The sequence below is a fragment of the Aquila chrysaetos genome, chromosome 24 (assembly GCF_900496995.4).
Source record: "Aquila chrysaetos chrysaetos chromosome 24, bAquChr1.4, whole genome shotgun sequence".
Taxonomy (NCBI): Eukaryota; Metazoa; Chordata; class Aves; order Accipitriformes; family Accipitridae; genus Aquila; species Aquila chrysaetos.
In genome coordinates, this window is record NC_044027.1 from 13,461,976 (window position 1) to 13,477,085 (window position 15,110).

Sequence of the window (15,110 nt, forward strand, 5' to 3'; positions counted from 1 at the left end):
GCTGTGCTTGTCAAAGGGCAGGGACCCTTTGCTGCAGAGCTGAATGTCTCCTGGGCTTGTGCACGATCCATGTCCCAAGCTACAGCTACCCGTTCCGCACGGGAGGAGGGGACACAACAGAACATACTTTTCCTGCCCTACAGCCTGTCCTTTCCAGTAGCTGCTACATCAGCAGGGCCAGTTGCTATACTGGAGTCCAGTTTCTATAGCTGAAGGTGCTTGCACTTGGCCATGGCATGTCATTGTGTAACAGCCTTGGAGTATTATTATTCGTATGGACCAATATCCAGCAAAGCCATAAGCAGGTATTTGCCTTGCATCAAAAATCAAAGGCAAATAAAGTTGCTCAGGAATGTAGTCAAACGTGCTTAAACTCTTTGCTTTGAATAGGGCGAGAGCAAGGGTCAGGGCAAGTGCCTCTCCGCATAGCTGCAGTCCACAAGTCTCTCTCCTTCCCCTTCTAGAAGCAATGTTGTTATTCCTGGCCAACTCTGCCCTTAGCTGCAATCAGCTTCTCCTTCTTTTCCTTTAATAATCAGTGCATTGCTGATAGCCCTAGGTTCAGCCTCTTCTGTGGAAGTCTAAACATCCCATTTTATGAAGAGGTACATGCTGGGTTTTGTTGTTTGGGAGATTTTACTGTGGGGGGTTTTTTCCCCTTGTCTGCTATTCTGGTATCTGTGACTCAGCCCACCAAATCCATTGAAACCTTTGGAGTGGACCAGGGTTGCCTGTGAGCCCTGCGAATCCTGCAGGGAAATACAGAGCTCTCCCAATTCCAGGGGAACAGCTGCTTGCAGCAACCGAGGTTGCTCTCCTGCAGCTGAGGGGCCGTTCACCCTTGCAGTGAGTCAGCCAGCTCTGCCTGGTCTCTCTGCTGCTTGGGAAGGCAGGCTGATCCCAGCTGGTCTTTGTTTAGAGTTAATAGGAGTCGAAATGAGCCAGAATTTGAAATAAATCCCATTGACTTGGCACGGTTTCTTTCCTGACTCAGACGAAGGAGACGCACAATTTGGGCAGTTACTCCAAGATTCCCCTCCTTATTGCAAGAGAGGATTTCATTCCCCTCCTCTTCCACAACCTCAGGGCATCTGTGTCCTTCAAAAGGAAGATATTAACCCTTGGTATTTGGGGGAGGAAAAAAAGAGCACAAGTAGTGCTCATTAGTGTAAATCGGATTTATACTGCCCAAATGCTCTGTCTACTCCTTTCTTCCCAGTTGTCAGCTTCCAACACGGGGTAATTCTTTGGACCATTTTGGTGTCATCGCGTATGAAAACTTCACAGCTCAGTGGGGATGAGGGCTTGCGCTTTTCCTGCACTTCCCACGCACTCATCAAGCCTTTTGGTGGCACTTTTGTCTCCTGCGCTTCCTTAGAGATGAGAAAATAGAAGCAAAGAGGGGAAAAAAGGGGATTTTCTCAGAAACAAAAAATTAATGGCAGTTCAGGGCTATCAGACCAAACCACACCACACCACGCCGGCTCAGAGTACACAGCACTGCTCTGTACATGATTCTCTTTGCTGCCTTACGCTGTGACTGCTTAGAAAAACCAAGTTAAATAGACCTCCTCATCCACAAAGCCAGAAGCAGCTTATTTCAGAACAACATCTGCATGCAGATAAAAATTTGCACTAAAGCAGAGAGTTTGGGATACAAGATTTTGGTTTGGATTCCACATTTTAAGCTGAGGAACTCAGTTGAAAGGGAAGTCATAGCAATGCTAGCTGTAGTCTTTCCACCTGAGATCTTTTTATAGGATTTCCCCATCTCGCTTTTTCTTTTAACTCAGCCAGCCAGCTCTACCTGCACTCACCACTCAGGTTTCCACAAGAAGGCCAAGAGCCCATTACTTCCCAGTGATCCCAGTGAAGCCCTCTGAACCTCACAGTACAATCAGGTCTTTCTTCTCAAGAACAGTTGAGTCTTTCTTCTTTCCCCATACTCATTCAGGAGCTGCTGCCCTGTCTCCTCCCCTTCCAAACTACTGCTAGGCAGAGTGATTATGAAATGTGTTTCTTATAAATCCGAAACATTTATGTCTTCAAATGCCCGACCCCAATAATCCCACTAATTTCCTGAGTGCTTGTGAACTGTCTTCCATGGGGGAGGCTTCTCTCGATCAAAGTTTATTAAGTAGACGTTCTCATATGGAGACGTTGCTGAGCGGTAGGAAATGATATGGGGCTTTTTCATTTCCCTTTAAATGAGCTCGCTGGCTGGGCCCTGAACAATATGGGCATGGTCATCCTATGTTTCATGCTTCCTACCTCTATTGCTGCTTTAGCTTTTCTGCCCTTTCTACGTCCAGTGCCTCAAACTATCACCATTTTTTTTTTCCTGCCACCATTGTCGCTTTCTTTTCTTTAATTAGTCACTGCATTCTGGTTCTTCTGGTTCTTCTATTTCTTCCTGCTTCATTTTTGGTAGGGAGGAGTAACCTCTGACCTTCACTTAATGACACCCAAAATAATTTCTAAATACGCTCCTGCTCCGCAACAGTCCTAAGTAATCCTGAACCTGCCTGAGACAGGCTTTGGGAAGCGATCTCATCAGTACTGTGCCCTCGTAGAGCGTCCCTCCTATGCCATGCTGTAAGTCTGCAAGCAAAGCAGAAACATATCTATCCTCTGAAGTGCCAAGAGCTACAGTTCCCCTTGAGTCAAACCAGGACCGTGCATCACGTCTTGGTAACCATTTCCCCGGATCTAGTGCATGTAGCAGAGCATCACTGAATGTGGGGGAAGTTTGGGTCTGGATTTCAACACTGTTTGTTGTTTGGCTCCATTGGGGGAATCTGTTTCCACAGTTCATTTGACTTCCTTTTTTTTTTCTGGATGTTGTTGTCGTAACATAGATTTCAACTGTTGATGTCTTAAGAATTTAAAGCTGGGCTGTTCATCTATTTGCTCCTAATAAACATTACTGCTGTGCCATGCAAGAGACCTGACTTTGCTGCCAAGGCCATCAGCAGCTGAAAGCCTCTTTTTTCCTTAAAAATTAATCAATTTGCATTAGAAAATAAACTATCCAGCCATACTAAAAAAAAACTTATATAATCGGGTCCTTACTGCAGCTGGCAATGACATTTTAAATATGCTAGGCCTAAGATGATATTTTTTTTCCTTTCCTTGGACATTTTGGCATACCTGAAGGCATGTGACTTTGTAAAACCACTGCTTTACACTATGCCTGGTCACAAATACCATCATCTTCTGGAGGTACTGATATGCTTCTGTAGTGCAGAGTGCAGTATATAAAGAGAAATCACCATTTAAAAATAATCCCACTCACGGAAGAAGCTTGGAAAGAAGATTTGTTTTCTCAGCAAGCCCGTAACCCAAAGCATACAACAAAATGTGGACAAACCCCGAGAATAAAAGCATCAAGTGTTTAGTGCCTTGGCACATTAACCCAACTGATTTGAATCCAGCAAAAAAACCTTGAAATTCATTATTCTTATGTATAGGCTTTTGTACATTTTCTGCATCTCAAGGTTGTCTCTGGTAAAGAGAGTGGGAACCCTAGGAACTTCACATTGCAGTGAAAGAGGTACCGAAAGATGCTAGATTCCTGACGTACTTTGGAGACCCTGGATGAAGTTACAATGTCACTGAGTTTTATTTTTATCATTCCCCACCACGCACCCTATGTTGCGGCCCTGATTTTTCCATCCCTGGACAGATGAGTCAGAAGAATGGAGGAAAAAAGGATCCGACCTTTTTTGAAGGCTACCTAAGTTGTTGCTGGGCTTGTTATTGCCTGCGTAACGTGTGGCATGTAAGAGTCCGGTGATTTCTGGGAACCGTGCAAACCACTGCATATGTGCCCTGTGAACGTCTGGGATTGCAACAAACAGCAACCACATCTGGAACACCACAAGTAGAGATATCACATATCTGGGAACCCCAGACAAGTGTTGAACTGCCTCTAAATTCATCTGGGCAAAATTCCTGCGCAGTTGGAGAAAGCACATCCAGGAAAATCGGACATATGGTAGGCTTCCCGCTCACCAGCAGAGCTCTGCTGGCCAAAGTCCTAGAAAGCATGCTGGTAGAGCACAGAAATATCCTTTGCTGATAGAGCTTACGCCATTCAAGGAGGTGATTCAGGCTGCAACATCCAAGCCATGTTTCTGCTGATGGTGTCACCAGCATGGTTTGACCCATTTATTTATACCAGCAAAGCTTTTAATCGCCGGATGAGAGCTAACAACAGTGAGGGAGGCTCAAAGGAAGATCTCCATGGTTTACTGCGAGTGACAGCTGGTCTCACTATCACTGACAAGAGTTGGAGATGCTGCCAATTTTTATTTCTCCGGCAATGAAGAAGGAGCCACACCCCAGCTGGAGGACCCAGGAGAGCCTTCTGGAGTAGATGAACATCCCTGCTCAATGAGGCCAATGCATCATAAGGGGAAAAGCCGGTACAGGGAGTTTATTGGAGCCCGTATCTCTGTTCGGACTCCACCAACAGGGAAAGACAAGCCGAAGGAACCCAGAGAAAGCTGAGACTCTGTTTGAACATGGCACAGTCTTCTGTAGCTCAAGTTCATTTTTGTGAGCAGGGCTTGGACTGTCAAGGTTGTGTTTATGTTTTGGTTTTTTCCCCTCTCCCAGATGACTCTAACCCTATATCTGTACTTCACAATTGCAGGTGCAAGCAGGAACTTGAATGCTGGCAGATTTTAGGAGCAGTGTGGAAATTTTGTTTCTCAGATGGGAAGATTTAAGGCCTGAACCTGTCTTCTCAAAAAGCAAAGACATTTCCCAGTGCAGGGGAGAAGCAAGTTTCAGTCCTTGCTTCCATGGGAGATATATCCAGGTGGGGGGAACCAGGCTGTACTTCAAACTCTCCTGAAGTAGCTGTGAGATCCTCGTGACCTCCCCTGTGATCGGGGCCCATCTGCCCTGCACAATGATAAAAGGGTACATCTCATCAATGCACTGGTGTCTGCATTTTTTACAGACAGTGTAATGCATCCTCATCCTCATCCTGGGGATGGAACCGTAACATGGAAGTATTTGTTTCAAGAGCTGTAACAGCACAGTAATTCAGGAGCACATCTGAGTGTGCAAGATGACTCCGCTGGAGAAGATCAAGGGCTTGGCCGTCACTGGGGCCAGGAACAGATTTAACTTAAAAGGAACTTTCTCCCACTTGCAGGAAACATCTATTGCCCGCACTTCCAAAACATCTTAGTGCACAGTCCAGGGAGACTGACAGAAAAACACTATGTAACTAATTAGAAATCCTAGTTGTGTCTTTATTCGTTCACATCTTATTTTGACAGTAAACTTTTGTGAGTGATTCCACTGTTTATTCTCCAAATTTTCAAGCCACTGAGCATCATGGTATTGCTGCAGAAGAGGATCTGAGAGCGTTATTGCTGCTTCGCTATGCACATCACAACCGATACGTGGGGAAGTTGAGGGACCTGGTACTAGGTCTAGTGGCGAGCTAGCTGCAGAGCTGGGTGGGGATGGCCGTTTCCCAGGCTGATGCTTTCATTGGTGAGAATTTCTCTGTGCTCCTGTCAAAAGCGTAAATCACATGGGTGACGCTGGAGGCTTGGCACCCGCAATTCATCATGTATTGCGGCTGCTCAGCGTCTGTGGGAAAATAATTCCAAAAGAGATCTCTTGGAAAGTGGCAGCAAAAAATAGCAAACAAAAACCCCGAGAAGTACGGAAGAGACAACAGAACAGGACTCGGGTACTCCTCGACAAGGACCTGTCCTTTGTGAAGCTCTCAGGTTGGCAAGGTGGGCTCTTGAAATGTTTGACTTAGGTAAAATGGAGCTATTCCCTTTGGGGAAGTGAAGAACTGGCACAATTCTTTAGGGCTGTAATAAGTCTGAATCGCTCCTTTGTGTTAAGACCAGGCACTTATGAGGCCCATGTTTCAGATCAGAGTGAAAACACCGATAAGGCTAGCTTTATAAATTGCTTTTGTTCAGCTGAGACTGCAACATCAACGGTGGTGAAAATTATACCTTCTTAACTGGGAGGTGGGAGAGCAGAGGGAGACATGCTGTGCTGGTGTGTAGCTGCTGTTGAAAAGTTTGTCGCAATTGCCAAAAACCATGAGTTATTTTCTTCAGCGATCCTTCTGCTTCTTTCTGTCAAATCCAAAATATGTTGTCTGCCTTGCAGCCAACGGGGTCAAACACTGAAAAAATGAACTCCTTGGGCTCCCTAAGGAGACTGTGCTATACTTAGTTGCTCATTACAGCTAATTTCTGCTGTGTGTGTGCAAGGAGGGGCAGCAGGTTCTTCTGCCTGTGAGGCACCCACGCTAGGTGCACAAAGTAGGCGAACGTTTCTGTCTCTCATTGCCGTGGCTCCCACCTGAAGTTTTGCATCCCGCTCCATTTCTAGATGCCTGATCAGTATATTGCGATTTCTATGTGCTGTGTGTTGCAGTAATAATAATACAAATAGAGGAAAGGTTTTTGCACCGTAAGCAGAAAGCTGTGCATGGCAGATAGAAAATGAAACCACTGCCTGTTTTTACAAGGTAAAAATAAGAATTGCTGTGGAGGCAATGGTTCCACTGCCCGTATCCTAAAACCATATAAAAAGTATTGATATCAATTCAGTGCCATAGCTGATGGTGAAAGATACAGCTCTGTTTGTAAAGCAGTGGTGCGCAAATGGCAGCTCTGCCTGCAGAGCAGAGGAAGCATTTGGGGGGTGCAGGGTAAATGTATTTTCCACATTTCAGCCCCTTCTGTAGCAGTGGCTGGGTAGATACTATTTTACAGTTCAGTGGGTGCTATCTTTAAGGAGCACTTCTGAGATGCCTCTTTTGCATCCTTGAGGACAGATAGACACATCAGTAATTTTCCATCACCCACCTGTCTTTGACATGTGATCTGAAGATGAAAAATACCACCTTTCAGCCATGTTGCCCTATAGTCACCTGGGCAAAGAGATCTTTTCACCCTTAAGCAATGAGGTTTCCTTCTCCTCCATGTGTTGGAGCAGCTCAAGAACAAACTCAGCCATACTCCGGCTGTAGTACCTGTGAATTGTGACTTTACTTGCATGACTTTCTAGCCTCTTTGTTGGCTCCCATGGGTGAGGATGCTGTCCGGGTTGAGTGTACCAGGGAAGTGGCCTGGGACTGGCTGGTTGGGATGGGACTTCTTTGCTTTCCCATTCCAACAGCTTTTTTTGCTCTCCTAGGGACCAGAAGGGAAACCAGGAAAACAGGGGGAAAAGGGCAAGCCTGGCCAGAAGGTAGGAACATCACCTGTTGATAACATCTCCTCCTCTGGATCTCCCTTTCTTTGCTCTTCTCTGATATTTATCTGTAGAAGCAGTTTTGTCCTACACTAATGTCAGTGCTTTTGTTCTGTAGGGCAGCAAGGGCTACCAGGGGCAGCTCGGCGAGACAGGATCTCCAGGGAAGGAGGGGCCGAAGGGGAACCAAGGCCCTAAAGGATCCCGAGGTACCCTGGGACCTATGGTGAGAAGAGCTCTGCAAATGGTTGAACACAACACGCAGAAACGTGACTAGCAGTGGTGGGCACAGGCCTGAATGAAGCAGAGAGCCCAACAGAGGCTTCAGGGCACAGAAAGTGAAATGATGTTAATGGGTTTAATTGACCCAAACAGCTTAACACTTGCTCTGAGCAGCACAGGAGAGACTCCATAGTGGTGATTGTGCTGGTGGCCCGTGAACCAAGCTCACATTGCATCGTGGTGGTTCTTCACAACTCCCCAGATGGGCTGAAATATTGGGAATTTTTCTTGAGAGTGAGCTGATAAGCTATTTTTTGCTAAGATCTTTCCCTTTGAGACTGCACACTCATGGCAAGAGCTGCTTCCAAGTCAAACTGTGTTGCTATAAGGAACTCTGCCTTGGACTTCTGCCCTGTTTCTACACCCACTCTTGATCTACTTATCTAAAACACTTGTAGCAAGAAGAAATATAGTATGGGAAAGGGTTTGAGTTGGGGACTGAAGGTGAGGCTTTCAGAGAGAACAACAATAGTATGGCAGGGAGGGAAGAAAGTTAATTTGCTTTACACACGAGGCAAATGTATTGGGACAGCAGCAGTAAGTAATAAGTACCTCCTCATGCATGGCAGGCTGGTAAGGAAACTTCTTGCACTATATTTGGTAGAACTTAGTGAAAATCGGGAGTTATTTATGAACTGGGAATCACGGTGGTGTTTCAGAACAGTAGCCAATGAGTGATGGAGTAACGGTTCCACTGATAGTGTTTTCCTGCACTAAAAATTATGGCCTCCCCATATATCCTCCCTTCATATTCCTTGGCAAAGCCTCCATGGACTATTTCACAAAGAAGCAAAGCAATATCTGAGCAGCAGTCTACTCGACTGAACACATCTCTGTTTTGTGGAAAGGGCTTTCTTCCACGCTAAATAGGATTATATGGAAAGTTTGCAATTCACTTTAATCTAGTGATCTGATTTAAACCCTTTTGTTTAGTCTGCTAAAGATGCAATAAACAGCTCTTGCCGTGCCCCCATCACAACCCAGAAAACTCCTTTCTTGGCCTCAGAACCCACACCGTAAGGTTTCCTCCCAACAGTTTAGGATTAGATCATGGATGAGAACGGTCTCGCTGGTGGATTTCCTAGCACAAAGCTAATTTGGATATAAAGACATCCAGAAGCATCACTCCCCATGTGTAAGAGGTTAAAGCCAAGCAAGAGCACTTCAGATGGCTGCAGCAAAGCTCACCGGTGGCCAGGAGAATGGGTGGCTGCACTCCCATGTGGTGCTGAGCTTTGCTTTGCATAGCCCAGTGCATCCTCTTCTTGTGGGGTAATAGCCATGGGCTACTCTCACGGTGCTGTCTGTGCTTGCCTCTCCAGGGTGCTCCAGGAAGAATGGGTGCTCAAGGGGAACCTGGCTTAAAGGGTTACCAGGTAAGAATTTTATTTTCATCCTCCAGGTTCTATCTGTTCTCAAATGCAAAAAAACCTGCCATTCCAGTATGCAAAATCATTCTTAAACTATGATTTATTTCTGATCTTGAGTTCGGTTTAGTTCTTTCTCTAGTCTCCATTAGCACCATCATCACTTCTCCAGACGCATTTGGTTCATCTCTGCCATGATCCATGTGTCCCTCCGAAGCTGGGATGCACAACACAGGGCCTGCGAGATCTGGCAGGAAACCAGAGAGGACCTTCAGTCAAACAGCTCTTTCTTGTCTCCTCACATGCTGTCTGCTCTCTGCAGGGACATGCAGGACCACCAGGGCCAATCGGACCACCAGGGCCAAAGGGGGAAAAGGTAAGTTTGCAGAGTTTAACCATCTTGTCTTCCTTTGGCATGGAAGCTGAGCTGAGGTAGAGATGATTGCCCCGCCGCCATAACATCTGTGCATCTGCACTCTCCTCCTCTACCTGCAGCAGAGGCAGAGATGCCTCCTCTACAGCATGGCTACCTATGTAACTCCTGCTGCAGCTTTACTTCTGTAAATCAGCACTGAGACACCCGTGCCACTAGCACGTGCTTTCCAGACACCACATGCCTTTGTGCCAGTGGCTGAGCCAGCCGGCATGCGTCCTGGGGACATGTTTTTCCTGTATCTGCAGAAATTCTGCTCAATCCCCAAGCCGAAAGAAATCAGACAAGTAGCTTTCTGTGACCGAGTCAGAATAACACCCTGTACAAACTAGCTGATCTTCAGCAACCTGCTCATCTGTGCTTAAATCAGCCGACTGCGTGTTGTAAGCGAGGTAGAACTGGTCTGCTCTCCATTGCCCTTGCTCCATTTTCCTCGTCACCTGCCACCCCCTTACTTCGCTCATCCCCCCACCCCTCCATGAGCCCCCTTGTCACAGCTGGCCTGAGTCAGAGCCCTCTTTCCACAGCGGCTTTCCCCTTGTGTTTTTCCCCTTTTGCTGAGTCAGCATGGCCGTAACCAGTTCAGGCTGGAGAAGTGACTCACGCTTTAATGGTTTCCTGTCGGCAGAGCTGGCTGCTCCACGCTCCGAGGACGGCCCAGCTGGCGTTGGCTGTACTCGCAGTGCCGCTGGAGCCCCTCACGTGCCTTCAGTAGCGGCAGCGATGCTCCCTCCCTCGGTGTGGGAAGAAAAGTGATGGTAATTGGGACTGGTCAGTCGTGGGGTCCCCATGAAGAGGAAAGATGAGTGAACTCTTTTCGCTCATTTTCCACTTCCCATTGCCTAGAGAGCTTTCGGCTTTCCTTCTGCACACGGGTGTGATTGCAGCTGTACGTGTCCAAGCAGGAGCTTCATTGCTTGTAAACGGAGTTTGTGGGACAGTGATCCCAAGAGCTTGTCTTTGCTGGGGCTTTGAATGTGTCCTTTCAGCTCAGGTTGCTGGGTGTCAGGACACCCTGTTCACGCTGCTCTCTGTGCTCTGCCTGGAGACTCCTTGTGCAGCACTGAATCTCCGTGCTGGTGGCCACGAGTCAGTGGGGTAGGGTGAACTGTTGTGCTCCACTAAGATATTCACATGCCTCAGAAATTTTGCTTGGGGGATGAACAATGGTCATGCTGCCTTTTCTCTCATTTCCTGCTGCTGAAACACATCCGTGGAGGAACAGCTGGTGATGTTCCTGCTGCTCCACATCTCCATCACTGCCTCGCTGAGCTTCCTCTCCACCCCCAGCCTTTCTAACGCTGCCCCGTCCGCTCCCTGAGCTGCACCTCTTGCTCTTCCGGACTTCAGCAGCATTCCTCCTCAGGTGTATTATGCTGAGTGGCCGTGCGGGAAGTGGCAAGTATTAACCAAGCACAACCAGCCCAGGATAATAATGCAACAGCTCGTGACCATGCGCGTTGTCAGTTGAGAGCCTGGCCAGAGGTTTCTCACAGTCCAACTGTTGAAACTTGAGCATCCTGGTAAAAAGTTGTGAGTCGTGACTGCCAGAAGCTAGATCAGCCACTGGCCTTACAGCAGAAGGAGTAAGAGATGTACAGATATGTATCTCTGTTGTTTAAATTGCGGCTGTTGTTTTATTTTAAAATATTGAAAGTTGCCATCTTCTTGAAAGCTCCCATCGTTTCAGTAGTAAATGGCCCTCAAATTATTTATATGAAGCACTCAGTGTAGCACTCTCCTTTTCACCAACAAAATATTCTTCTGCAAATGGACACTAGAAGAGCATTCCCTCAGACATAACATGGATCTTGTGTCATCAGAGCACAGCAACACTGATGATAAAATGGATTCTACATGCAAGTACCTAAGCTGAAGCCTGACAAAGACACCAAAGCATCTAACGCGTCCTGCTGAGAACAGTCAGATCTGTTAATGAGCACTGACAGCCAGATCTCACTCACGTCTTCCTGGAAGGTCAGCGGGTCTGCTGTCACCTTGTGGAGGAGCAGCTCCAGTGAACGAGGAGAGCACAGCATCGCACGCTGAGCCTCCAGCACCATTTCTTGCAGCATCCAGGTGCTCCGCAAAAGTCTTGCATCTAAGTTTTCTTATCCATCATTCCTTCTTATCTCCGAAGAGTTGCCTGAATCCCAGCCTAAGGATAGACAGATTCCTTCCCTCTGGAGATCTGTAACCTCATGCACGCGTGCAAACATGAAAATGGAAGCCTGAATCTGAGAAAAGAAGAGGAAACAAAAATGGGACCGTGACTGCTCTGTGAGCTTTAAACAATGTGGTAAACTTAACTGTGCTGAAGAAGGAGGATATATAACGATGGGGAAGTTCTTTCCTTTTCCAGAGAAGAAAGCAGCTTGGTGAGAGGCATTACTGTGGAATAGAGCTCCCTTGTGCCATACCAGCCAGCTACTCCGCCGCATTTAATACGTTTACAGCTCCTCAAAGAGGCCTTGCTCAGAGCAGACGCCTGCATTTGGCAGCTGCTTAAAGCAGTCCAGATGGGATCCTTTTAAAAATTACAAACTGGTGTATCTCACTTTGGGACAGGAGCCAACAACAACAAGCCTTCCCTTCTTCTCCATGCATTTTCCATTTGTATCCCAACATGTTTACTTTGCTGCCCTTTACTCTAACTTTTTTTCACTGCAACTTTCCAAAGAATTAGCACAGACCTTTCATGTCCCTCTTGAGCAGCTGAGGCATCAGGAAGTCCTGGAGGAGCTCAGTCTCGCAGTCCTAGAGCTGACCAGGCTGCAGGATTTTCTCAGAAGACAAAGGACAAGGTGAGAATTAGACTTAAGGGGACACAAAGCCACAACTCGGCTTTGGGGAGAAATTCCGTGAGTCTTGATGCTCTTCAAGGGCCCCAAGAATTATGAAATTTCTTTGAGTTTATCACGCTCGTTTCAGCTCCCAAATGGCAAGGTGTTCACATCCTGTTTGGGAAGAAGCAGTCAGTGCCAAGACTTCTGCATAGTAACACATATACTGGGATTTTTTTTTTTTCCTGAGACTTGCGAAATGGTGGCTTTGTTTCTCTTCTAGCCTACATTCCTTTGATAGTGGCTAGAAAGCAAACCAGTTGCCAGGTATTCTGCTGCTGACTTCAACCAGCCAGTTCAGTAGCGCAGGAAACTGTTGGCAGAGCCTGTTAGGCGTTACTTTCCTTTCTCTCTACTCTGCCACCCAAATTTCTCTATCCGTATTGCTCAGTACTATATTCTCAAGCCATCCTGGCACAGTTTCTCCCTATGTATTCCTTCTACCGTGATATCTCCCCAAAGCCCCAGACAAGTATGCTGGAGTTCCCCACCCAGCACACGATTTCTTAAGGACAGTATAACCATAACCTGTGAGCATATTTGAAACCCTGGCAACATTCATCCAACACCTGTCACAGCACCAGAGAAAGAAAATGCCACTGTCATCAAGCATGTACTGGAGAGAGATGCACTGAGCTCTTTGCTACCTGTTGAGGTTACCTGCAAGAGATTTTGCCAAATCTTGAGCCTCATTCTACCAAATTGTAAATGTCAATACTGGTGCTCAGCCCATGAGAAGTCAGTGTGGGTCAGCGTGTCTCTCTCAGCAGTGGCACAGCCCTGATTCCAAGCCATGACCCAGTTCCTACAGAAAAGAAGCTATTGGTTCCACTATCTGAGTTTTTTTCACTGAAGGTTATTTACTGCTCCAGGTGTGTCATTACCAAACATCACATACAAGGAAAGCACCCCAAATGTCTTCTCCCAGGGACAGGATCACTGAGAAAATGCCCAAGCACCCTTACTATCAGCAGCTGCAACTCAAACAGAAGACGATAGTAACCCAGAGAGAAAGTCAAAGACAGTCGTAAATACACCAGAAAGGGCTGATGCAACCACTGAGAATTACAGAAGTCTGTGGAAAACTTGGCTCTGCATAGCTATGGAGATTTGGATGTTCAAGGCTCTAGGAGCACCCCAAGCACTCTAAACACAGCAGCTCCACTGTGCCAGAACCCCCCAGACCTCCTCTCTCCAGTAGCTGCAACATCAAAGGAGCTCTGAGGCATGTTCATCCTAAGGAGCCAGAGTGCCAGAGACTCAGTGATATGAAGTAGCCAAAAACTGGAGGAGCTGGAATGAATCTTCTATGGGGAACAAAGAAACAGCCGTCTCTGAGTTAGACTCCAGACAAAATAGGACACCATGACCCTGAGCGACTTAGACAACAGAATTAAAAAGATAGTGTCTGTGTTAAGTCTTGAGGGATCTCTCTGTGGATGTTTTAGAGAGGCCTCAGTTATAAACAATCTGGGTGATGTTATCTGCCAGCCAAACGATGAGCTCTGAGCTCTTGCTGTGGAGCATCCCATCAACAAGTGGAGCTGCTCATGCAGCAAGTATGTAAGGGGCCGGCCCTCTCACCTGATCAATTGTAAGAAAGAGAAGCCCACAATGGTGGCACACAACCAGGGAGCCCATCCAGACCACCCTTGTTCCCATGACAGCCCAGGCAGCACTCAATGAGGGTGGGGAAATGCTTGATTAAAGAGTTTGGTCTGACTGTCAGCAATAAAATTCAGAGGCAGAGAACTATTTCCCATATTGTCGTAATTACATGCTTCTTGCCTAGCTTTAGGAATTGTTGAAAATAACCCTTTGCACCTGGTTCCTTAGGGAAGATTGTTAGACCAGGCAGAAACAACCACCAGAGAACCAGCAAAGCAATGCGAAGAGTCAGTGTAATCCAGGTTGTGAAGGAAAAAAAAAAAAAAAAAAAAAAAAATGTTTAGACTTTCTTTGGATGAAAAGTTAGTAAATTCAACAGAGGTTTTGACTTAGGAGACCATGATATGGGAGGACTGGAGTGGGTCTGTACCAAAGCATCTGCCATATAATTTTCTGTCTATATTAATACTAGTATTTTTATTCACAGGGAGAACAAGGTGATGATGGGAAGGTAGAAGGCCCACAGGGACCACCTGGAGACAGAGTAAGATGTTAAATCTCTTCTCTAATCAATCCTGGCCTGATTTTTGCAGGTGGATTAGTTGGGTTGCTTCCTTACTTGTAGAACACGCACAAGCCATTGAGATATTGCGGATGACAGATTGACCTTAAGTCTTTGGGTTTTTTGTTGTAGGGCCCCGTTGGTGACAGAGGTGATCGAGGGGAGCCTGGAGACCCTGGTTATCCTGTGAGTCTTATTGCAAATACATGATTCAGAAACGTTTGTCTTGGGGAAGTGCTTCCAATCTGCACCAGCCCACAGAAGGTCTACCCTTTGCCCAGTAGACATTAATAACCCACTGCGGTCCCTTGTCAACCGCTGCATGTGGCTGTGTTTCAGACAAGGAGTAATTCAGGTATCTTTACCTAAAGTGGTAAAAATTTTGCTGAAGGCAGATGTAGGTCCTGCAGGTCAGCATCTCATAATGCCGTGCACCTGCCTGAGCACACTAGACTGAAAGAATGAGCAGGACCGTCTCATCAGAGGTATTTATGATTATCAAGGAAATACTCTGGGAAAGATGTGTACAAGAGAGGTCACGTCAATGCTGGACAAAATTTGAGAATGATGTGCCCATGGCTGATCTTTCATGGGAAGATCTCTGTTAACTTGAAGGTTAGGAAGCTTCCAAAAGCTTATCGGAATTTCTCTCAAAAGCATGACCAGGGTTATGAATTATTCCCCTGTGTTCCTGATGCCCTTTTCGTGGGACATCTCCAGCTGATTGGTGTTGATCTGCAAAGGCTCTATGGACTAAGTCTTACCTC

General features: G+C 46.5%; 1 protein-coding gene across 2 annotated transcripts in view; it reads left to right on the forward strand.

The window, feature by feature from the left end:
• COL27A1 (collagen type XXVII alpha 1 chain) overlaps nt 1-15,110 on the forward strand; it is a 164,868-nt gene that overhangs the window by 133,174 nt on the left and 16,584 nt on the right. For both annotated transcript variants that reach the window (XM_030000304.2, XM_030000305.2), the window contains 6 exons: nt 7,192-7,245; nt 7,367-7,474; nt 8,853-8,906; nt 9,220-9,273; nt 14,269-14,325; nt 14,476-14,529. In XM_030000304.2, the coding sequence (XP_029856164.1) occupies nt 7,192-7,245; nt 7,367-7,474; nt 8,853-8,906; nt 9,220-9,273; nt 14,269-14,325; nt 14,476-14,529 (381 nt within the window). The remainder of the gene's footprint in view (nt 1-7,191; nt 7,246-7,366; nt 7,475-8,852; nt 8,907-9,219; nt 9,274-14,268; nt 14,326-14,475; nt 14,530-15,110) is intronic.